At 40.4% G+C, this 25131-nt stretch overlaps 1 protein-coding gene across 1 annotated transcript in view; it reads left to right on the forward strand.

Moving 5' to 3' along the window:
• SCD5 (stearoyl-CoA desaturase 5) overlaps positions 1 to 24841 on the forward strand; it is a 148566-nt gene extending 123725 nt beyond the window's left edge. The window contains exons 4-5 of the mRNA XM_079153333.1: positions 18413 to 18645; positions 23337 to 24841. Coding sequence (XP_079009459.1) covers positions 18413 to 18645; positions 23337 to 23527 — 424 coding nt within the window. The 3' untranslated portion in view covers positions 23528 to 24841. The remainder of the gene's footprint in view (positions 1 to 18412; positions 18646 to 23336) is intronic.
• Positions 24842 to 25131: the final 290 nt, after the last annotated feature.

The raw sequence follows: 25131 nt of genomic DNA on the forward strand, positions 1-25131 counted from the left end.
TGCCCTGAGGCATGTGGCATTTTCTTAGGTAATTCAGCTTTCTGTTTTCTACATGTGTCACTTATTCATTCAATAACTATGAAGTGAACACTCACTCTATACACCAGGCATCATCCAAGGTGCTGGAGATCATTGAACAAGAGAGCAAGATTCTGGAAGGTACTTGCTCTTTGTTTCTAGTGCTCCCCATATTGGGTCTGGAAACATGACAGGAGGAAAGTTCTATTAGACAACTTCCCCCTGCATGGCCTGAGTCCCTCTGTTTGCTTCTCCCTGTTCAGTCTCTCCTGTGGTTCTGTCTCTGTCCATTAGTCTGTTTTTGGTTCACTCACTCTTGTCTCATTGCCTTTCTGTCCCTGCTGGCTTTGTTTTGTCACCTGCCAGAGAGCTTTGTTCCTCCTTTTGTGCCCTTCTCTGCACGGGAGCATTCTCCCTTGTCCCTCATGCTGTGTTCCCAATACCACCATGCTTTTCCCCTCTCCCGGCTTTATTACAGAACAAAAACCATTAAGCCTGCTGCGCAGCCAGCTCTTCTTTTGTTTGTTGTTGGTGGGGAGATGAGAGTTTTTGGTCCTCTTATATTTTCTCCTCTGTCTTGCTTTGATTTATTCTTTCCAAACATCCCTTGTGAATGTAAATATATCCTCTCCTTTAATCTTTTCTCCCATATTTGAGGGAGTCTCTTAGGTTAGCAGCCTGAGCCCCATATTCTCTCCAATTCTGCCTTTTCCTCACACCCCTGCATCTTATTCCTGGTTCGCACACACACACACACACACACACACACACACACACACACAATGAGAATGAAATAATTTTGTTACTTTGAATGATTTCCCCTTCATCTAGCGATAGTTGTCAAAAAATTAAAATTCTGAAACTTTTAGGTTCACGAACTTGATAAGAAAAATCAACTAAATAGATGTGAAGTGTGTTTCATTAGATCCCTTTTGTTAAAAGTAAATGAAAGAGGTAAAATATTGGTCAATACTTCTATTAAGCTCTTGGCCTTTCTAAGGCGATTTTGACTACTGCAATCAAACAGCTGAATTATACTCTGGATGCAAGGCAGAGAGCATTTAGTATCAAGGTTGCAGCACTGACACTAGAATTTCCCTTTTAATTTGTGTGTGGGAGAAATCAGTATGGCAGATAATTCAAAAGCTGTTTTGAAATTTTTAAAAAAATTTTAAAAATTTTAAAAATTTTTAAAAAAATTTCCTAGTCAAAATGTTACTTGTTTATCTCTATAGAAGGTACTTTTCCTCCTGGAACTTTAGGAGAACTTGCCTGTGTGTGAGTGGGAAGATACATCAACTGCATAGCAGTCATTTTTCTTTCTCCACATCAACCATCCATTTTTTCGTGCAAGAAATTTCCCTGGGCAAAAATGAGAAGACAATTTCTCAAATTTCTGGAACCCAAGTACTTTGCTCAGAAGTATGGGAAACGTATAAATCAACAGGTGCCAGTAAATTCCGGAATTGCTGTTTGTAAAGTATTATCTTAGCTTCATTGTTGATGGCAATACAGGTATCTTCATGCATCTTGAATTCACTCCAGTAGCCAAGAATAACTGCCATTTATTAACGGCTTACTGTGTACTCACATTTTGTCTTTGCACACATTATCTCTAATCCTCGAAATAATCCTTGCAGATGGTACCTGGATTCTGGACTTGATTTTCTAATATTCTGGCTCCTCATTGCCTTAATTAAATAATTTTTTTTAAAAATTGGCCTATGTTTGCTGTAATTTTTTTTCTTTTCCTTTTTTTTCTTTCTGCCATATTCATTTGCTATTAATTATTCTTTTTCTAGTAAAATACTACTCTACCATAAAAGCTGAAAAGGAGTTGTAATTAGTTTTAATGTAAAATTTAAATGTTTATATAGAAGTTAAAGCAAGCTTAAATTTTGCAAAAGATATTTTGGTACAAATAGATGCCATTCTCCCTAATATTTAGGCATCAAGTCTTGACTCTCTTTCTAATATATCCTGAATATTTTTTTGGCATGAACTGTCCTTCAAGGCAAGTATAGCTTTAGGCCTTCAGTCAGTAGAATATAAACAGCATTTATAAGAGGCTTTAATTTAATCATTATTTATTGCCTGATAAGTTAGATATATTGTCATTGACATAAGAATCAGAAAAATAATCCTCTTTTTTACTCTATTCTTATTTTTTTATTATATATTAGGTGGGAAAAGTAGAGAAACCATTTATAAACTTTAACCTTAGAACTCTTGAAATCTGAACATTACAAATATAACTTAAGCATAAAATACTACTTTAGTACAAAATGTTATATAGATTCACTGCAGACAGTTTAGAAATGCAAATAAGAATCAAGACTAAAATAAAATAATTTGCAATCTTTCCACCTCAAAAAAAAAAAATCAGTTAAAATTTTGTTGTATACTCTGAAGTTTTTTAAATGCTAGGTTTTTTTTTTTAACAATAATGTATTCATATTCTATATTCTTTTAAAATTGATTAAAATAAGAAAAATATGTTTAGTATTTATATTCCTTTAATTTTTAGTTGCTTTGTGTGTGTGTGTGTGTGTGTCCTAATTTACATTTGAGATTATTCTCTGCCCTAGGAACTTCCTGTATCATTTCTTACATCAAGGATCTATCAGCAATAAATTTTCAGTTTTTGTTCATCTAAGGTCTTTATTTTACCTTCATTTAAAATTTTTTTTTTTAGTTTGTCGATGAACCTTTATTTTATTTATTTATTTATTTATTTATTTATTTATTTATTTATTTATATGTGGTGCTGGGGATCAAACCCAAGGCCTCACATGTGTCAGGCAAGAACCCTACCACCGAGCCACAGCCCAGCCACTTACCTTCATTCTTTAAAAGTATTTTTACCAGAGATAAACTTCTGGGTTGGCAGGTTGTTTTTTTTTTTTCTTTCAGTATCCTAAAGGTGACAAGACCTTATCTTGTGCTTTGCATAGCTTCTGAGAAATCTATTGTGATTCTTTTTTCACTGTTTTCAGAATATTTTCTTTATCTTTGGTTTTCAGCAGTTTGATTGTGATGTGTTTAGGTTTGTTTTCAGGGGTAATGGTGAGGGAGTTTTCCTGGTTGGGACTAATCAAGATGCTTGGATCTGCAACTTCTCTTTCACCTATTTTGGAAAAATCTTAGTTGTTTTCTTCTTCTTTCACTTTATTTTCTCTCACTTCTTCTAGGACACTAATTACACAAACATTATGCCATTTGATATTGTCCCACATAAATATTGTTTTATTAACTCCATTTTATCTTTATGTTTTGATTTACATAATTTCCATTGACATATCTTCAAGTTCATCAATTCTTTCCTCAGCTATGTCTGGTCTGTCAGTGAGTTCATCAGAGGAATTATTCATTGCTGATAATGTTTTTTATTCATAAGGTTTACATTTGACACTTTGATAAAAATCTGTCTGCTCATGCATGTTATTTACCTTTACCATTAAATCCTTTTAATATGTTAATAATTATTATTTTAAAGTCCTATCCGATACTTTAATATCTGAGCCATCTTTGAATCTGGTGTTATTGATTGCACCATAGACTTCAGTAGATGAGTGCTCTTACCATGTGCTTAGAGCTTGGGGTGCCAGAAAAATTTCTAATTATTCAACCTTCAGCTTTCAACTGTCCCTGCACACCTGCACCACAAAGTAACTCTCTGTGCTCTTGCTTCTATTCCCAAGGTGAATTCTGTGTCTTGTTTCTTCATGTGTGGCTTATTGTGAGTATGAGGTTTCTTTGTCCTGGTACAGTAGCAGTCTTAGGCAAGTTTAATGTGCCTTAATGTTGTGGTTGAGGCTTTCTCAGCTTTCCTGACTCTCCCCAGCTGTTGCAGACCTCTGTTTTGGGTCAATGCAGGATCCTAGGCACAAGCAGATTTCCTAAGGAAGGTTTTCACTTCTAATCCTTCTTTATCAGCAGTGGCTCTTTGCCTGTATGGGGCAAGAGAATTTTCTGTCCTTTTTCCACCCTTGGTTTGCTTCTGTTCCTTTCCCAGAAACAATAGACTTTTGCCTTGTCCTAGGACCCAGATATTTTGCCTCCCCTGCAAAACTTACAACTTTTGCATTGCAAAAGCTGGTCTGAGGAAGAGGGCAAAGCTTCCTGCTGGTCCTCCAACAGCAGCTGATCATCTCCTCCAGGTCTATGAAGCAGAGGAAGTCCTGATCTTCTACCCTACACCCACTCTTTCTTGTAGCATCCAATGGGACTCCATAGAAAAGAGCCTGAGAGTGAGTACAAACTCTGCTTGTTGTTGGAAGAAGGTAGAGTGGTCACTTAACCTGGTATAGATGGGCACATTAACAGCCGAGGAATTGTGTGGATTTCTTGTTTTTGCTTTCTCCAGTGCTCTGAGCTGGAATATATTACCCCATAGACAACAGTAGTCACTTTAATGCTTTTACTCCATGAAAGACCCTTTTCTAAAGAACCTAGCTAATATTAAGTTAGAAAGTAAGTAAAGGAGAAGTTAAACAAGAGGCATCTGAAGCCACAAATGTATATATGAAATGGACCGATTCCCTAGAAGCAAATCCATCACTTTGCTGTCCAACTTGTAGTTCTTTCCAAGAAATGATTTATGAGGTTCATGTCCTTGTGACAGCTATTTTATGAAAATATTAAATGACTCTGGGTCCCTTTTAAAATGGAAAGAGTGTGATTCATACATATTTGTGAAATTCATGTACATTTTCTCTCTTATTGATGCAAACTGCTGACAGCCATGGATTGTGGAGACCCTTTGTCAGTTGACAGTTGAAGTGAAAATATTGTCTTAAGTAATGAATTTGTTGATAACTGTTCCATTACCCAAAATGAACATTTAGATGAGTGGTGTGCAGGCTGTCATGTCAGAGCTACCAGGAGCTTTTCCTCTGACATAATTTATTCTAATTCTTCAGTCTCCATCTTACCATGTTATATCCAATTGAACATGTCAAGGGATGATTAGATGGAGAGATATGGAGTTTTCATTATTGGCACAATTTCCGCAGGAGCTTTGGAGAAATTTAACCCTTCCTGAGTAAATCTGGGTAGGACGCTCAGCTATGCCCTTTATTCTTTATTGGTATAAGGAATGTCCAGAGACAGGAAGGGCCTCATCGGAGAGGCCACACAGGAAATGCTTTGTGAGTGGCAGCAGGATGCATGTTGAAAAGTCACCTTCTGGTAGTGCATGGTTTGACTTTGTTATATATTCATTGAAACCACTTTTAAAAGTGCTGCCTGATGCCATGTGGCCCTTCTGTGTCCCTGGAGGTATTCTGAAGGTCAGAAGAGAGACATAGAGTGAGACTTTGTGAGAACATTTTATAAAATAACAGATATGGACCAAAAAACCAAGTCATGTTTTTTTAACTGTTGGAAGTACAAGAAAAATTATAACCTGGGTTAGCACTGGGTTATTGATTCCTGCAGTCAATCAACACACAGGGGCAGCTATGGAGAGGCAAAATATGGCTGTGGAGTCAAAAGATCCCACTTTCACTCTTCTCTGAGAGTCTGTTTCCACAACAATAAAATAGTGATGTCAAGTGATAATATTTACCTTACAAAATTACTGGTAAAATAAGTTACTTAGTATATGTGAGGGTACCAAGGAGCTGTGCATTAAATATTCATGTTATTGGCTACACATACTGTACTTCCCATGCAGATTTCTTCAAGGACCTTCACCCTCATCTCCTGGAGGCAAATTCCTACATCTCCTAATAGGAGCTGTTCCCCTCATGAGGAGTTTAGATTCTCAAAGGCTATTCATAGGCCCATTTTAAAAAAATAAGTCCAAAGTGACTAAGAGAAGTTTAAACTATCAGGTTCTAGATGCATTTCCATAAGTGAAAACTTAATGATCCTGTCAAAGTTTTAAGACTTGAGGTACTCTTCTCTTCTTTCCATTCTGCAGTGTGACCTCTGATGCCTAGAGTACCCTCTTTGCCACCTCACCCAGCACTCGATGCTCTGCTGATGTGGATGGGCCCTGAACCCAGCAACTCCAGCCTGTGGAGCTGTCTTTGGCCTACAGCAGATGAGACACTACCACCCTTTCACTATGCCTAGTCTTAAGTTCCCCACTAAACTCGTGGCCTTCACTGGAATCAACAAAGTTTCTGCCATCAGACATCATTCATTGCTGCTAACATTCAGCTGTAACCTTAAAAATTTGCCCTTTTCATTCAGTTAATCCCTGTTCCTTCCCTTTTGAGCATTATTTGCCCTCTGATCTCAAGAATTCTTCCTGCTGTGTACCCTGCAACATTTGGCAATCTTTCATGCCTTTCAATTTTGAAAAATCATTTCTACTTTTGTTTCCAGCTTAATCATGTGCCTCTTTTCAGCAGTGTTACAGACACTTGCTACTTTTACACTTTTGAAGCTGATGATGTTACTGATGTTCAGAGAACCTCTCTGCCTGAGCACAAGCCCAGCTCAGGAGCCCTGACGAATCAAGTGTGTGGCTGGATAACTGCTTATGGCCACTAATTCCATCTGCTGCACCAGGGCATCCATGCAGGGCAGCATGGATGCCTTTATCTCCTGTGTTTTTCCCTATCTGTGAACTTCATTATATGGAAAACTTGAAAGTAGAGGCATTTCTGAAGTAAGGGGTATGGAAAATACAAGGGGAAAAAAAGAGATAGTCCCTGCCTTTATGAACCTTATAATTTAATTGAGAAGAAGAGGTGCACACTTATGAAACAGCCAGAGACATCCAGGTCTACATATGAAAGTGATAATGTGGTGGATGATTCTATTAGGAGCCAAGGGAATTCACCACTAGGAGATGAGGTTGGAGAAGTCTGCTTGGGAAGATGGTTGCTTGTAACTGGTAGGCGAGGACCTTCTCACTACTCCCTTCGGGAACAAGTCCATCCCTCTGCCAAGACCTCTTTTATCTATTTCACCAAATGCTTAAAGTCCTCTAGGTCTTACATGTTTCTTGTTTGGTTTCTTTTTAGACAACCTATAATTTTTGTTGTCATTGTTGACAGGAATCATTGAACTTTTACCATGGATGGTGAGAAGGACAGTGAGTGGCTGCCCAGACACCTGGCTTTACCTCCTTAGATAGCCTAGGTTGACAGCAGGAACTGTTGAGCTGCCCAGACAAGTTGCAGGATGCCGCTGGGGGTGACCAGTCTGCAGAGAATGTCACCTGGGTTGTTGCCCAAAGTCATGCTGGCAGAATGCAGATGGCTCCCAATGGAGGGCCACTGTCTAGATGTCTGACGTAATTCAGCCTTGGGAATGAAAAGCTCACCTCTTCCCTCCCTGCTTTTCTTCAAGAAACGCTTTCACAGTTCAGAAATTTCTTACAAATGAAAGGGAACACTATCATGTATAACTAAGAAGAATCAACAAAACAAAATTAAAAAAAATTAAGGTGAGCTTAGGCAAATTCCCTTCTTGGAGAAAGAACAACTCATTGCAAAAATTATTCTAAGAGTAAAATTCTTAGTCTAAAATACTAAAATTACAAAGACTAAAAGGGATGAATTCCCACTGAAAGAGAAACCAAAGAAGTCACCGTCAACTTATCACCTAAGGATAATCCTTGTCAGAAATTGGCTTTGGACTGACTCCCTGTGCAAGTGACTTACTTCTCACACTATTTTCCTATAAAACAATAACAAATCTGTCACACAGATAAAAGGAATCCATGCTGAAATAATAATGTGATTTGTCAGAATATGCTCATGGACTCAACTGATGTATATAGTTCATGGTATTCTTTTAAACCTACTCTGGTCTGTCTTCCATTTCTAAGAAGACAAAAATAATTACCATCAAGAGATTTAGAGAAAAAATATAGTTCTTAGTTGGACAGAATTTGAAAACCTGTTTATCTCTTTCTCTTGTATCTCTCCTCTCTCTCTCTCTCTCTCTCTCTCTCTCTCTCTCTCACACACACACACACACACACACACACTTTCAAATTCTGCCTAAATGTTGGATTTTTGTGATAATGAAAATTTTCACTTACCCTTGAGTCAATATATTTGCTCTAATGGATTGGGAGAGCAACACATCACTTATGACTGTAATAACCAAACTTAAGGGCAAGAACAGGAAGTTAAGAGTCAGAATCCCAAGTGGTGGTAAAGGAATTTTTGGATTCTAAAGGTTAAGTGTTTCCAGAGAAAAAGAGAAATAGAAATGGGAAACGCCTCCTAATGCAGGTTCCCAGGCAGGGAGAGATTTTTAAAACTGTAAAGAGTTCTATTTAATATGCAAATATGCATATGTATCCTTTGTGCCCTGTGTGCCTTTCCTCATTATTACCTGCACCAACTACCAGCTGAATTGACAGTGTGGGTCCAGGTTGTTAGAAGAAGGGTCTTGAGGCCTGAGGTCTTTCTCTTTTCACTGTCACCAGCATCTGCTTGTGTCCCGACCTCCTCTATTACCCTGGATAACTATGAGTTGACATGCCTTGCATGTAAATAGGCAAGAACATTTGCTCACAGGTGATTCCCTTCAGGTGCTCATTTAGGATCTTCTCGCTCTTGAAAACCCAAAATTCTAATAAGCTGAGTATAAGTCTACATCTTATTTTAGAATAACAATAAAAGGTTCTGGGCTTTTTCTTAATGATTCTTATAATGCTCTTTATCATATTGATTCCTGTATATTGAATACTTTCTATGCATCAAACTCTGTTCTTTGTGCATGTAAACTTCAGCACATAAATGCAGGGTACAATGTGATATTTCAGTACATATACATAATGTAATGATCAGGTTAATTGACATTTCCATCTCCTTACCATTACTTTGTGTTTTAAACCTTCCAGCTCCTATCTTCTAGTTCTTCATAAAATATGCATATTTTCTGAATAATTTTATGAAAATATGTATTGTGACCTATTATCCCCCCACCGTTCTGTAGAATACTAGAACTTGCTCTCTCTGGTTGTGTTTAGGTACCTGATATCCCACCTGCCTTTCCCTGTGCCTTACATTTCCCTGCCCCTAGTAGTCTGAGTCAGATAGTGACTCAGTTGACACCAGCCCTCTTCATACCTCATTAGACTATACAGCGAAACACTGGGCACTTCACTGTATTTCTAAAAGTCACTCTCATCATATGAGACACCTGGTAGGTGCCTCTGTAGACTCTCTTCTGTCCTAGGCTTCTGGCCCTTTGTTCTGAGCAGCTCTCTGTGCTTCCGGTAGGCTCACCCCAACAGTACCTTCTCACCTGTGCCATGTGTGCCTCTGTGCTGGGACCTCTGTGGGCCCTGGAGCCTGAAACACTGCTTCACACCTACATTTGCAATCCAGAAGTTTTGTGCATGGGGGTGATGGCAGTGGAGATGAGAAGTGGGAGCTGGTGGACACATTCTTCCCCTAAACGCCTGAAAGGAAAATCCCAACACAGAGTGGCCCATGTTGCCTCATGGAAGATGGTTCTGCCAGACTGAGATGTCCAACAGGGACCAGTTCAATAATGTCCTTTCCCATCCCTGCCTTACCTGCCTCCCACTTCTGTTTCTCTGGGACTGAGCTCCTTTGATAGAACAGTAGCACATAACCTTTAGCCTCAATCCCTACCTTCTGAGGAACCAGCCTAAGACACTCATCACCATCATGAAGGTCAAGTTCTATTTCATAAACTCTGATTAAGGAGGCAGAAAAATGGGTAATGATTTACACACACACACACACACACACACACACACACACACACACAAACACATTTAAGTTTAAGTAATTGTACTTCTATACTCTCAACTAATGGGAAAACTCAGCTATCTAAAGTCATTGTCTTCTTGAATTTTTACAGCATCATTGTACTGTAGGGATGTTGAATAATGCAGTGATCACAGCTGAGAGTGGATCCATCAGAGTAGGCTTTCTGGAAGAAATCAATTTGAACTTGAGGTGATTTCTAAAGGCCTGGACAGCTTTGGAAGGACAACGCAGCCTGAACACAGGGATGGAACCTGTGTGATCTTTAGAAGGCCCGTGTTGTACACAGGGTCGTGTCTTTTACAAGTGGAATGAAGCAGCTGTGCTTTATCAACTGGTCTGTTCACTTTTGCCCTTGACAAAAACAATGGCCCACCTACCTAATCAATTCAGCCGCAGCAGTGGGTATTGATCGAGAAGGTGGCTCAAAAGACTTCATTGGCTCTTTCCCCTCAAAGAGCCTGGTTGGCCGCTGGTGAGGAGCTTCCTATTGATGGAGTGGATAGGGTTTTGGAATTAAACTTGCTCCTTTGCATGGGGGTGGAGGATGGTACTCCGTCAGTTGGCATGTGGGCTAGAATGATCACGGGAGCACATATACACACACACTGCTACTTCGTGTCACTGCCATTCCTTTTAAAATTTTACTACCAAAAGAATTAGGAATGACCACTTCAATTTTTTAAAGGACCGTTCTTTAAATTGAATTAAATGTTCTTACTTAAATCCTAGGCCAGATTCTAACGTAAAAAGAAGAAAATCACAGTTAAACAACATATCATCATTTAAAAAAAATAGTCACCTTATGCGTGTGTTAGACTTTCATTCTTTTGGAGATTGAATATTCCTGAAAATCTAACAAAAGTCATGGGTTTTGTGCCCCAGAAAAGTGGAAATACATTGCATTCAGTTTTAAAGGTCCCAGATTGAGAAAAGTGGTTCTGTTTCTCCTGCAGCGATCAGTTCATTCAGAGAGGGAGGGTGAAAGTAGAATGAAGTTTTAAGTGGCAGAAAGTATAATTTTGCAAATGATTTTGTTATTTTAGTCACCATATGCCACATATCATAAGGAGTTGGTCTATCTGTTGAGAATAACTAAAAACTAGTAGGGAAGGGAAGGAGGAGAGTGAAAAGAAAGGAGTACAGAGAAAGAGAGAGAGACTAGAATCTTACAGAGACTTGTGACACTCTATCTCATCAACTTTGATATCTACTAAGAGGACTAGAAAAGCTTTAGGTACCAAGCAATGGAAGGAGGATTTACCTAACTGCTTTTGCTGAAGATAAATGATCCTTACCCTCAATTCTTTTTGATGCAATTTGACAGTTCAGCTGCGCATGGGGCACCTACTTGGTGGGTGAGCATTTTGCATACAAGCAACTATGGGAAATCCCCCTGTCCTCAAAGAATTTTCTGTCTACCATAATGGGAAAAAAAAAAAAAAAGCTTTGGAGAAGGAAAAGAAGCCCTTTATTTATCCTTCTTCACACCAGTCTTGACAATTAGCATGCCTGAGTATTTTCTTTAAGCCCTTCTTTGTTAATGAGGTAGAAATAATGATTTTTGTGTTAAAATTCTAAAATAATTGTGTTTACCTTTTGATTCACTGCTTAGTGAATTAGTGCAAATTGTGCAAAAATAAATTCAAATGGGTGGATGCGACCAACCTCTGCATTCAGACCTCAGAAGCTTGTAAATAAAGCCAAAGGTAGACAGAATAAAACTGTCATTTCCCCATTGCATTGCAAGGGCCCAAAGGAGATGCTTTTGTGGAGCAGTGGCTTACCATTTTATCTTCCTGCACCGGAGAAGAAGATACATCTAGAAGATGCAGGTTTTGCATCAGATAGTCCCATTAAAAGGTTTTCTTCTACAGGGATGCTTATCATGGAGTAGCAAGAAGTGATGTCAGGACTAATTAAGGTCAAAGCTGTGTCCAGGGTTGTCTGATTACAACTTTCAGAAAATACTTCAAACACAGCCATCGTGAATGCTTTCACTTAAAGACACTTGCACCCAGGAAGAGACAAAGCCAATTTTCAACTTAAACAATTCAAAGAGTCTAGAAGATTTTCTGCAAAACTCCAGAGAGCTTCTCCACAAATGGGCTTCCATTTTCACCTCTGCATCTGAACGCATCACATATTCCACCTCCCTGTGGGTGTTGCTGGGGGGACAGTGGAGGGGAGAGAATGCTTCATCCATTTATAAACTGCCAGGCTGTATCATTTATCTTCTAAATAAATGTTTGGTAAGCATCCCTATTATTTTTCCTGGTCCTCTACAAGATGCAGAAATTGAAGGGAAATGAATTTCTGGTGAGGTTTTAAGTGAAATCACAAAACTTAAACATGTGTAATCAAGATGCCAGTGACAGCTCATTGCTCATCATTATGACACATTTGTGGGGCTGCAGCTTCTTCCCACCCATGGAGGTGTTTGCTGCTTTTCACGTTTCCCCAGGCTGCCCCCCACCAGAAGTCAGCGGGTTGCTCCCCTTCCTTCATGCTCTGATAGATTTCACTCTCAAGGTCTCACACACCACCAGCATGGGACTGCTGTGCTTAGGGTCAGTCAAGCAGTAGGAAAATGCTTGCAGACTGAGAACAACAATTTCTTTTTCATCTAAAGAGAAATGAGAGTTTTAAGGCGCTTATCACATCTGATTTGGGGAAAAAAAAGGAGAAGGAAGAAAGAAGTCCCAAATTCTTTCTTCCACATGGAATGATTTTTGGTTTCAAGGCTATTCTCAAGGTTTCAGTTCTCTTTGTTGTGACCCAGTTTGTTAGAATAAGGATATGCCTCAAAAAGTTGGAGAAGTTGAAAGGTTAGGGCCCAGATCTGTGTTTGCCTAGGATAGCTTGGGTCAGGGCATTGTTGGGTGAGATGGCGTTTGATTGTGTGAAAAAGGACTCCCTGTCCTGAACTAAATGCCGAGAAACATCTTTCCAGTTTGGTTTTGGTGTGATGAGGGACTGTGAGAAGGTGGGAGTGGAGAGGTTTCAACATGTAGTGTACACTTGTCCTAATAAGCTGTCATCTTCCAGCTACAGGAAGCTGTTCTAGAATTACCTGGAAGGTGGCTTGAGTGCTTTTGATTTTGTTTCTGGCTAAGACATGTGGGTCTCTGGTTTCAAACTCTACCTAATGTGTCATTCCTGGATGCATACCTACCACCCCTTCTCTTGTCCTTATCCCTTTCTTTCTCTTCTTTGATAATCTTAATAGTCTTCACCTGTCCCAGGGTCTCCGTATTTTTCAGAAAGACAGAGAGGAAGCCTCTCACATTCCAAAACCAAACCTTTTGGAATGACCTTTTGTTAATCTTACATATTGCCAAAATGTTACCATATTTGGCAGCTGGGAGAATGACCTAGCTCATGGTCAGAAGTTGTTCATTTAAACCAGAAGTAGGAAGCCTCCCAATGAAAACTGTTGCTAGCTGGGAGTCAGGTCCTGAGGAGAATGCCTTTAATCAGGTTGTTGACTCTACTTTGTGTACCTAATCCTACATTGGAACCAACCCAAGAGATAAGCATCTCATGAAGAATCCAAAAGTAGGTTGAACATTTATTGTGTGGTTCTCTCTCAATCTCTCTTTCTCTTTTTGAAATCTTGGCATTTTATCTCTTTGCCTTACTGAAATCATTGTAGTGTTTTATTTTCCTGAAAAGCTGAGAACTCATTATTTATTAACCAAGTGTTTTTTATTTAGTCATTCCTCAAAGGTTTAGGAGCTCCTTCCGCATGGGAGGCTCTCTGCTAGATTCAGGAGAGTCTGGCTTTCTGCTGAACTTGGCTGGTGCAGCAGTGTATCCATGTCACAGGGCTGGTCACCCCAGAAGCTGGCTCTGAGGTGGATATTATGTTGTAGGAAGCTAACTGGGGATGGTTCTTAGGATCAACACCTGTGGAAGAAGGGATGAAAAGTAGGAGTGGGCAAGGGAAGAAGCTGGGCTCTCATCAGTCTTGATGGAGGTATCTGCTAACTCTATGGAGACTAGGCCCAGGCCATGGACTCCTTCCCTCATCAGTCAGTCACTAGATGCAGTCACTGGGGGAGTAGCAGGGCCTGGGACACAGTGGCTCTTTCTCTACCAGAGGTGGCACTGCCAGGAACTGGGAGATGAAGATCTTTTATCCTAACAGAGGATCTGGGTGACACACCACAGTATCCACTACAGTGTGCTACAGTGGTTTCAGCTACTCCTCGGTAAATCTTACCTCAGCTAGCTTGAACATTCCAAGGTAAGGCATGGGGATAAAGCAACTCCAAGATTGGCAATGCAGTGCAGTGTCCTGTCAGCATATTCAAGGACCTTTCTGTTCTTTTACACCAATAGTCTAAGGGATCAACTTTGTTTCTCAGGTTTCTTCCCAACCCAGTCATAAATGTTGTAACAGGATAGCGTATCACAGTAGAAAAAGAAAAACCAACTCTGCCCTTATGCTCTTTTTATTTTTGAGGAAAATATTTCTTCATAATTTTCTTTTTATTGTGCTAAAATAAACATAACAATATTTATCACTTTAACCATTTATGACTGTGCCATTCTGTGACATTAAATACTTTTGTGATGTCATGTAAACATCTGTACTCTATACAAAATTTTCATTATTCTTATAAAAACTCTACCCATTAAACAATAACTTCCTCCCTCCTCCCTCCTACCAGCTTGTCCTAACTTCAGTTTTCATTTCTGTCTCTGAATCTGCCTATTCTAGCTACCTCCTGTAAGGGGAATCATATAGCATTTGTTCTTCTGTGTCTGATTTATTTCACTAATCATAATGTTTTCCAAGTCCATCCATATTGTGACACTTATTGAAATTTCATTCCTAATGGCAGAATAATATTCTGTTGTATGCATAGACAACATTTTGTTTATCCATTCATTTATTGGTGGACACTTGAGTTGTTCCTCTTTTTGGCAATCTTAAATAATATTGGGTAAGTTTACATCTTTCTTGTGACATGTTCCTGGTTGACCAGATGTGTCAACCAGGTTGTACGTACAGGCAGCAGATAATCAGAGATTAAGAACTCATTCTGAGGCCTAGCTGGGCTCTGTACTGGTGTGGCCACAGGAAAGTCCCAGTCCCTCTCTGGACCTCTGCAAAGTTCCTGCAAAAGAGAGGTGATAAAAATTACTTCATGGGGCTCTTATGGAACTCAAATGAGAAACTGTGTGTGAGTGGCATGAATATGTACCCGCATATTCTGAATTTCTATTCCTGTCACCTCCTCTTTCCAGAGCACCTCTAAATTCCAACTCTGTATGTTAACATCCCTTCCTTTCCCTTCCCTGTTTGAAGATGACGTGGGCATCTCCCACTTACCATGTCTGAGGCTGAGCTCCTGTATGCCACTTCAAACCAACCTCTTCAGCTGCTCTGGCCCCAACTCTCCTGCTGGTACTGAATATCTTCAGGGCCTTTGTACTTGTGGTTTCCTCTGTCTCACTTAGCCACATGGTTAACTTCTCACTTCCTTCAATTCTTTACCAAAATACCATAGTGTCTGTGAGTTCTTGCCTAGATGCCCTATTTCAAATTGCAGTACCTGTCCTTGATATATTCTCCTTTTATGCTTTACCTTCTCTTAGTATTTACCATGAATAACTCTTTGTCTTGCTTATTTGTAAGGTTTGTTGTGTCTTCCCTGTTAGAATATGTCAGGTAAATAGGTCTCTACCAGAACACCCCTGCACCATAAGGGGAGAGATTTTTGTGTTTAGTTCACTTTATCTTAGTGGTAGGGCAGAGACTGGTACCCAGTGAACACTTAGTAAATTTGTTAGTACAGCATTTTATGCAAGATAAATCTGAGGCTCAACACAATTAAATAATCCACTCAAAGTCACACAGCTAGAAAGGGGCCTAGATGGGTAAGTACATGTCATGCCATCTTTACAGCATAAAAAACCCATTTAGCAAAAAGGCAGGACAATCCGAGCAGCCCCCCTTCTAGCCCAGCTCCCTTCCACTAGTCAAAGAGAGGAAGTGTTTTAAATGAGGAAGGATTCAGTGCTGGAGGACTTTATGGGATTCAGCAAAGGTGTTCAGATGTGAGTGTACTGAGCAAGGAACCCGGAAGTCACCCCAGGACTTGTTTAGAGGCACAGAGGCAATGGCTACAATTAAATGGAGACCAGCTGCTGGAGGCTCTTGGTGTGTGGGAGGAAGGGCTACTTGGTGACCTGGGAGAGATTTGCTGAGTCTGTTGGAAATGGTCAGGAAGAACTTTTCAACAGTTTTCTCTGGAAAGACCCATCACCAGTGGGTCTTTTCTCTGCAAAGACTGGTGTCCTACTCAGACTCACCTGCCCCTAGACAGTTCTTCTTCCTTCCATTCTCCTGAACATACAGGAGGAATCTCAGCTGATTTCCAGGAAGAGCAATTGCAGAGCTGTTCTGTAATTTGACCTACTGCAGCTTTGTTGGAAGGAGGACAATGCTTTTTTGTTCTTTCTTTTCTGTTTTTTTCTTTTTTGTTTTTTGTTTTTAAAGACCATGTCTTTTGAGAAAGAGGAAATTTGGTGGACAGAAGTTATGTAGCAATTGAAGCCCAGGATTTTTTTTTCTCTCACACTGGGAAGCCAGTCTCTCTCCCTCCACTGGGACCCAACCCCCTTGGTGGAGCAGAGCAGAGCTTCCGGAACCAGAGCCAAGGCCTGCAGGTGGCTCCTTAAACATTTCAGAGAGAGGAGGCAGAGGCAGGGCCTGGATGGGAGCTGAGTCCTATGGGGCCAGCCGCAGTCAGACAGAGAAGGCTGATTCCACAGGCCGAGAGCCAGAGTAGGCCTGGCCTCCTCCTGGAGAAGCTGTGGTACCTCTCCAATCCTCAGGGTCTTGATGGCTAGAGGGCATCCGTCCCCAGTTTGCTGTGAGGATTCAGTGAGAGGGGCCCATGACACTGTTAGCCCACTGCCCCACACAGAGCAATCCCTCAGTGCATGAGCTTTCTTTCACCTTCTTTCCCAGATCAGAACAGGACCAGGAAGGGGCTCCTTTGAAAGGTCTGGGTTGTAACCAAGAGAGTCGAGGGAGAGGAAGAAGCTTGCCTCAGTGGCACGATGCCTTCTGTTAGCTGCGCTCCGCTGCTCTCCTTCCTCCCCAGAGGTGTGAAGGAGGAGCGGCAGCAGTCCCTGGCTCTGGTACCTCTTCCATGTTCCCTTCAGAGCCCCGCCTCTTCACCTGCTGCCCCCCGCCCCACGTTCCCAGGCCCTCAGCCATTGTGGGGTTTCATGCTCCACCCAGATGCCCACTGCAGCTTGTGCTCCCACCTGCTGCTGCAGTCCTCTCTGGAAATCACCCTTGCCCAAGGGCTCACCCTCCCCGGGCCACCCTGAGGCCAATGACGGGATGTTGTGGGGACACCTTTCATTTTGATACAACTCTTTAGGTGACCCATCCCAGAGGGCCCATCAGATCCTCAGAAACTCACTGTGAGCGAGCTTTTCCCTCCGCCTCATGCTGCCTTGCCCCTTTCCTTAAAGAGATGTCTCAAGAGTGCTTCCTAAAAGCCTTCTGCATGTGACTCCAGGGAGGCCACTCTAGGACCACAAGTCCTTTAGCTATCTTTGCCCCTCTAACCACAGCTCACCTCCTCTGACTTCCTGGGTGCCCACTTGCCACTAAAATACAGCCATCCTGTATCCTATGTGACTGGAAAATGGGTGCTGATGGATTATATGTTGCCCAATAAGCACAATCATCATGGGAACCAACACCCAGGAATAGTTAGCAATCTACAAAGCGCATGTACATATGTGATTTTATTCATAAGCCAGACTTGCTGGGCCGTCTCTGTCATGATTCTGCCTGGACTTGAATTTCAGTTCTTGATACTTATTAGTCTTGTGACTTCAAGCCAGCTGTATAAGCTTTCTCTTTCTCAATCGCTTCATCTGTAAAATGGTAATGATAATGATCCCTTCCTCAGAAAGTTTTTATTGCAATTAAATGAATCAATAACATGTGAAGGAATCAGAATAGCTCCGCCATGTGGTAGGTTCTTAGTAAATGTTTGCTAGATACACAGGCCAGAGATCAAAAGAGCGAAGCTTGACTTTTAATGATTACTTTCTATGTGACTTCACCTGTCTCTACACTCATTATTTATTTTTTTATGCTAGTTTGGAATGCAATCTCTGATGGAAAGAACATTTTTTAAGTGTAAGCATATCTACCTTTTCACCAAACTTAGTAGAGAATTATGTACCTAAAATTATTCAAGAAAATACTGAATCTATCTTGAAATTATTCTAGAAAACCTAACTATCAGTTTGATTGGCTGGTGAAAGAAATCTCTAGGAGCCGTCTCAAACTGGTAGCTTGTAGGATAACCGTACCTCTAAGATATATGAGTTTAGCTGGCACAATGTTTCAGTTTTACTCAACACTGAAATTCTTCTGAAGTATAGCATTCTATCTGTCTCAGAGTTGTGTTACCTGTATAGCCTTTGTAAGTATATGGGCTTGTGACCCTGCTCAGAGGGTGACACATAACAGGTTCTCCTTATATAGACAGAGTGGAAGGTGCTGATTGGCACAGGTCCCTCGTGGTTTTTGTTTGTTTGTTTGTGTGTTTGTTTTTCTTTTTTAGGAACTTGTTCAACCTATCCCACCTCCATCAACAGGTAGGTGCCTAATGATGACATGGTGTCCTGCCTCGTAGGTACTATAAGATCACCGTGGTGCTCATGTGCTTTTTGTTCCCCACGGTGGTACCCTGGTACATCTGGGGAGAAAGTCTGTGGAATTCCTATTTCTTGGCTGCCATCCTCCGCTATACCATCTCCCTCAATGGCACCTGGCTGGTCAACAGTGCCGCCCACATGTATGGAAACCGACCCTATGACAAGCACGTCAGCCCTCGACAGAACCCACTTGTCACTCTGGGCGCCATTGGTGAGTAGGGGAATTGAAAGTCCATGGGGAGAGTAATAGTCTAGATTTTATGGGATCTGTAAAGAGTAGGAGTGGAGCTGAGTGAACTTGAACTTTGGCTTTAGAATCCTGGCTCTTGGAAACCCATGTGATTTCTCTGATTTATAGTTTTAAAAAAATTGTTAGTATGTTAAATAGGAATAGCAATGCCTATTTCACAGGAATATATAAACTGCTTGGTGCAGTGCCTGGCATGTAATAGGTGATCAATAAATAGTAGTTACTTATTTTCACCATGGAAATTTTACTAAAGAAGAAACAGCAGTTGACTTTTCTCTCAAACTGCTCTGGCCACTCTAGCCTTGACTGTGCAATCACTTGGCAGGAAAAAAGGGCTTCAAACAGAGAGATGGGGAAGAAAGGAGACGTAGGCTCTCGAGGGACGACAAAATGCTTAAGAGCTAGGCTAATGGAGTCAGACGAGTTTGGTCGAGTCCTGGATCCTCCACTTACTCTCTGGGCAAGTGATCTGGCTCCTCTACATTTTGGTGTCCTTATCTTCTAATGAAGATAATAGTAGCCTTTACCTCCTCCTGGGCTCGTTGGAGAGTCAGATGTGTTAATACATAGTATTTAGAGTGGTGCTTGGCATGAAATCAGCCTTCTGGGCTGTGGCTTTTATTGTTAGCCTTATGGGTTTAGGCGAGTTACTTGTCCCTTCTGTGCATTTATGTCTGCATTTTAAAAGGGGATGCTCAGAGGGCTTAGCTCAGAGGCATGAGGATAATAGGAGTTGATACCTGGTGAGACACTTGGCACTGTGCCTGGCACACAGTAAGTGATTCCTAAATATAACTGCTTCTTTATAGAAGCCATGCAGACTCCTTGGTAAGCTGTGCCTGAGCACAGAGATCAACCCAGGAAGGGAGGTTTCCACTGCTAGGCAGGGACTGTCTCTGTGCCACTCAGCCATGAGTTTCTGCCACTGTTTCATTAGTCATCTATTTATAAAGACTTCAGAGATCCTAAAGTTTTTGTCAACTTGTGCTGGCAGCAACATTACAAGGAGGAATAAACTCCAAACTTAGCTACAGGATAACTGGATGAGAAGGTAGAAATGGGTCTTGGAATAAAGGAGGTGTTTCCTGCCCCTCCCGCCATGGTCTTCTCACCTCACCCCTTACCTTCCGAGGACCATAATAAAGGGAGCCACATCTGGAAGTGGGGATAAGATGGACCACCACATCTTATATAGGGACAGATGGTCCAGGAACTCTAAGAGCTGGACATTGGCATTAAGTCTGTCCACGCCAACACTGGACTCCCAGGAGGTTTGCTTCATAAAGGTCCTTGGGAGGCTTTTGTTACATTTGATTTTCCAGTAGAGTGGGGGGTGTATATGTAGTGCCCGTTCTGAAAACAGGAAGAAACTTCTCTATACTGTCCTCTACTCCACGAAAACCACTAAAAATGATGCAAGTGAAGGGGCAGGGCAGGGAAGAGCTAAAGTAAAAAGGAAAACTGCAGACCATAGATGAGTCCATTTGATGTACTCATTGTAAAGCCGGAGTTCTTCCAGTATGAGCAAGAAGAGAACCAAAGGAGAACCAGTACTCACTTGAGAAGTAAGGGGAGAGTCTGGCATTCCTCAAACAACTGAAAACAACTCCTATATAATCTGGCAACTTCACTCCTCAATTTTATACCTCAGAGAAATGAAAACATATATCTGCACAAAAATTTATATATGAATGGTCACAACAATATTATTTGTAATAGCTAAAATGTGGAAAGGAACCCAAATGTCCATCAACTGATGAATAGATAAATGCAGTGCAGGGTATACAATGGAATACTACTCAGCAATAAGATCATATTAAAAACATGCTAAGTGAAAGATGCCAGTCACAAAGGACTATATATTGTATGACTTCATTTATAAAAAAATGTCCAGCAAAGACAAATTATGTAGTCAGAACGTAAGCTGGGAGGGATTGGGAAGAGACTGAGGAGATGGTAAGGAAGTGGGAGCATATCTCTGAGAGTAATAAAATTCACTGTGGTGATGGACACACAACTCCAGGAATATAGTAAGAGCATTAAAATAGGATAGTTTAAAAGGGTGAATTGTGTGGTATGTGAACTATGTCTCAACAGAGTCCTTTTATAAAATTAAGTGAATTAATCATTACAGAAATGCAAATATAAATCAAAATGAGATATCACCTCACCCCTGTTAAAGTGATTATTAGCAAAAAGAGAAAGATAACCAGCACTGGTGAGGATATGAAGAAGAGGAAACCCTTGCCCACTGTTGGTGGGACTGTAAGTTAGTGCAACCATTACAGAAAATAGCACAGAGGTTCCTCAAAAAATTAAAAATCAAACTAGCATCTGATCTGATCCAGCAACCCCACAGCTCAGTATACATCCAAAAGAAATGAAATGAGCATGTTGAAGAGAGATTCCTGTGCTGATTGAAACATTGTCCAGAACAGCCAAGATATAAAATCGATCTACATTATCCATCCATGGATGAATGGATAAAGAACATGCTGTATGTTAATGTGGAATATATCCATAATGGAATATTCTTCAGCCTCAGAAAAGAAAAATCCTACACATGTGTGTAGGACATTGTGCTAAGTGACATAAGCCAGGCACAGAAAGAAAACACTGCATGATCTCAAATGTGGAATCTAAAAAAGATGAACTCATCGAAGTAGAGAGTAGAATGGTGGTGAGCAGGAGCTGGAGGAGGCAGGGAGGCTGGGGGTACTGGTTAAAATATACAAAATTCCAGTTATACCCAAGGAGTAATAGAGAGATCTATTGCACAACACCGTGACCATGGTTAATAACAATGTATTGTTTTAAAAATTGCTGAAAATAGATTTAAGTGTTCTTACCATGAAAAAATGAGAGATGAGGTGTTAATTAGCCCCATTCCACAATATATACATATTTCAAAACATGTTTATGTGATAAATACATATTTTGTCAATTTAAAAATAAACAAAAGGAATACAAAAAATCAATTCAGAAAAGCCCTCATACCTTTTATGAACACGTTTTAAAAAAAAGGTAAGGGAGGAGAGCAACTCATTAGGAGAGAGAGGATAATATATGGGTAGGTTTTGGATTTTTTTTTTATGCCTGGGTTTGAACCCAGGGGCACTTAACCACTGAGCCAGCTTCCCAGCCCCTCCCTCACCCCTTTTTTTGAGATAAGTTCACACTAAGTTGCTTAAGGCCTCGCTAAGTTACTGAGGCTGGCTTTGAACTTGTGATCTTCCTACCTCAGCCTCCTGAGTGCTGGGATACAGGTGTGCACCACCATGCCCAGCAGATTTTGGATATTTAAAGATCCAACTCCTTAATTTACTTATCTGAATAATTTTTGTTTCCCTCCTTCAAGCTCTCCCAAGAAGTCTTCCTGTCATCACTCCAGTCCATAGAGGCTATCTTTCTTTTATGAACATATGTCAAAATGATGATCTGGATCAGCCACTTAGCATTTAGCTTGAGAAGTACTTTAAGTCCTACTATCATATCTGCAATTCACACAGGAAATTAATCCTGTGTCTTTATGCTGATAACTAACAGCATTATTTTTCTGTCGATACTGAATCTAGGTGAGAAAATGTTCTTGAGGGCTGAAACCAAGTCTTTTCCTCCCCAAAGAGCCTGGCATAATATCTTATACATAATAGACCCTCAAAAAAATGGGTGATAGCCTGGTACAGTGGCATACACCTGTCATCCTGGTGACGCAGGGGCTAAGGCAGGAGGATTGCAAATTCAAAGCCTACCTCAGCAGCTTAGCAAGACCCTCAGCAACTTAACAAGACCCTATCTAAAAAATAAAAGGACTGGCGATCTAAGTCAGAAGTAAAGCACTCCTGGGTTCAAATCTCCAGTACCACCCCCCAAAAATGGGTGATTAAAAAAAAATCTCTGCAGGTAATTCACAACAGCTAAGTTATGGAACCAGCTTAGGTGCCCATCAACTGATTAGTGATATATATACACACAAATGTGGTATATATACACAATGAAGTTTTACTCAGCCATAAAGAATGAAATTGTGTAATTTGCTAGGGATGTGGCTCAGTGGTAGACTGCTTGCCTGGCATTCATAAGGCCTTGCATTCGATTCCTAGTACTGCAAAAAAGAAAAGAAATTATGTCATTTGCTGGTTAATGGATGGAACTGGAAAACACTGTCCTAAATGAAATAAGCCAGACTCAGGAAGTCAAGGGTTGAATATTTTCTCTCATATGCAGAAGCTAGAAAGAGGATTTTTTAAAAGTGGGATCTTATGAAAGTAGAAGGAAGACCAATAGGAGAAAGAGATCAGGGGGAGGACATGGGGAAATACTAAGGAATGTAATCTGCCAAATTATGCTATGTCCTTCTTTGAATATCCACAATAAATCCCAATTATGTATACAATTATAATGTACTAGTTAAAATAATAATAATAATAATATTAGAAGAGAGATCAGTAAAATAGTCAAACAGATCAGGGGAAGGGAGAAGGGGAATGAAAGGAAAGGTCCTGGGGAATGAGATTGATTAAATTTTGTTACATGCATGTATGAATATAGCATAAGGAATTCCACTATTGTGTGAAACTGTGATACGCTGCCAACAAAATCTGCACAGAGGAGGTGGTGGAGTTATGTCAAAGGCCTTCTTTGTCTTCCAGGTGAAGGTTTCCATAATTACCATCACACCTTTCCCTTTGATTACTCTGCAAGTGAATTTGGCTTAAATTTCAACCCAACCACCTGGTTCATTGACTTCATGTGCTTGCTGGGGCTGGCCACTGACCGCAAACGGGCTACCAAGGCCATGATCGAGGCTCGGAAAGCCAAGACTGGAGATGGCAGCGCCTGAAGCTGGAACAGCAGACCCGCACCTCTGCCTCCACTCTTGGCTCTTGTCACTGAGGTTCCCTTGTTCGATGGCTCGTAGGAGGCGGTAGAAGACAGGGAAGGAATAGGATATAAGTGATGTGGGGATTTCTTGTTTTCTCAAAATGATGTCAACTATAACTATTGACAAAAAAAATTTTAAGTCATTATTAGTACCATGATTTGACATTAGAATGTGTACATGTGATTTTGCTGTAGCTACAATATGTCATATACACATTGTTATGTGATTGCACATGATGTTAACCCTGGCAGGATAGATATTTAACTCTTTCATTGTGATCTAACAGTGTTTGTTTTATTTTCTAACAATTAACCCAGAATTGCTTTTAAACACACTACCTGAAGGAGCAGAGAGGCAGGGTAGAAGACAAAAGAGGGGTCTTCAGAGTAACAGAAGAATGTTCCTGTTTTGTAATTACTGTGTTTGTGTGCTTTTAATTTTTGTTTTCATTTTGGGGGGGATTGTTTAAGTAAGGGAATTGAAAACTTTAAAAAAATGAGAATAGTGGGAGATGGCTCTGTTTTTTTTTTTCTTCCCCTGTTTACAGCTAACTGATGCTCCACTGTCTTTGCTTGAAATGAGATTGGTTCACTACCAAGCTAGTTTTGTGTTCTAGCCATATACTCAACCCACCCTATAAATCAATGACTGCTTAGATGTTTGATGTTGTTCTCTTTGCTATTATCATTTTAAAGGTGTATAACTCACACATGCCAGACATCAAATTAAGCTCAAATGAAGCTCTCATTTAAATGTTTAGACACCTAATTTGTATTCTAATTGATCCTAGCCACTGATGCATGTACTTTAGCTACTTCTGTTAAATAAGTGTAATAATTTTTCACACCAGGCTATCAGATCTTAATAACTGAAAATTGTCTAGAACTCTTTGTGTATTAACATTTCATCTGCATGCACCATCATTGATTTTGAAGCAAAATATGAAGTGATCATTATGTAGTTACTGGACTAAAGCAATTTTTGTGTGTTCCGGTACCTTGTAAAGAGCATGTCTGATTAATGGGAGAGCGTGCCCTTTGTGTTAGATGGTAGGGCAAAAGAAAAGCTTTATAGTATTGTTATCAGAATACTTTGAAGATAGATATTTTCAGAAATGATGTAGGATTTAAAATTTAAGTTTGAGAAAAAGAAATGATGCCAATTGGAAATTATCATAATGAAGTTCTTCATCCAGCAGGTGTTTAGCCATGTTATTTTTCCATTAATAATGTGTAAACTATGAGTGATTTACAATAAATGATTATGAATTCATTGATGTTCTCATCCAGACACTTAAATGTTCTTTGGAGAATGTTCTTTCAACAGCACTCGATGATGATCACATTTGACTTGGGCTTTGGACACCAATAACCCTGAGATCAGTTCTCTCACATCCCACCTGCCTGAAGCACAACCAGAGGGAAAGCCAGATAGCTTTGTGTGGAATACAGTGTTATTGTTTCCCATTTCTCACATACCAACACTCTCACTTCTCTGCTTCTAGCTGATAAATAGGAACCTCTACTCCTACATGTCACCCAGAAGAGCATGACGGACCTCCT

Source organism: Sciurus vulgaris (genome assembly GCF_902686455.1).
Source record: "Sciurus vulgaris genome assembly, chromosome: 9".
In the NCBI taxonomy this organism is placed as follows: Eukaryota; Metazoa; Chordata; class Mammalia; order Rodentia; family Sciuridae; genus Sciurus; species Sciurus vulgaris.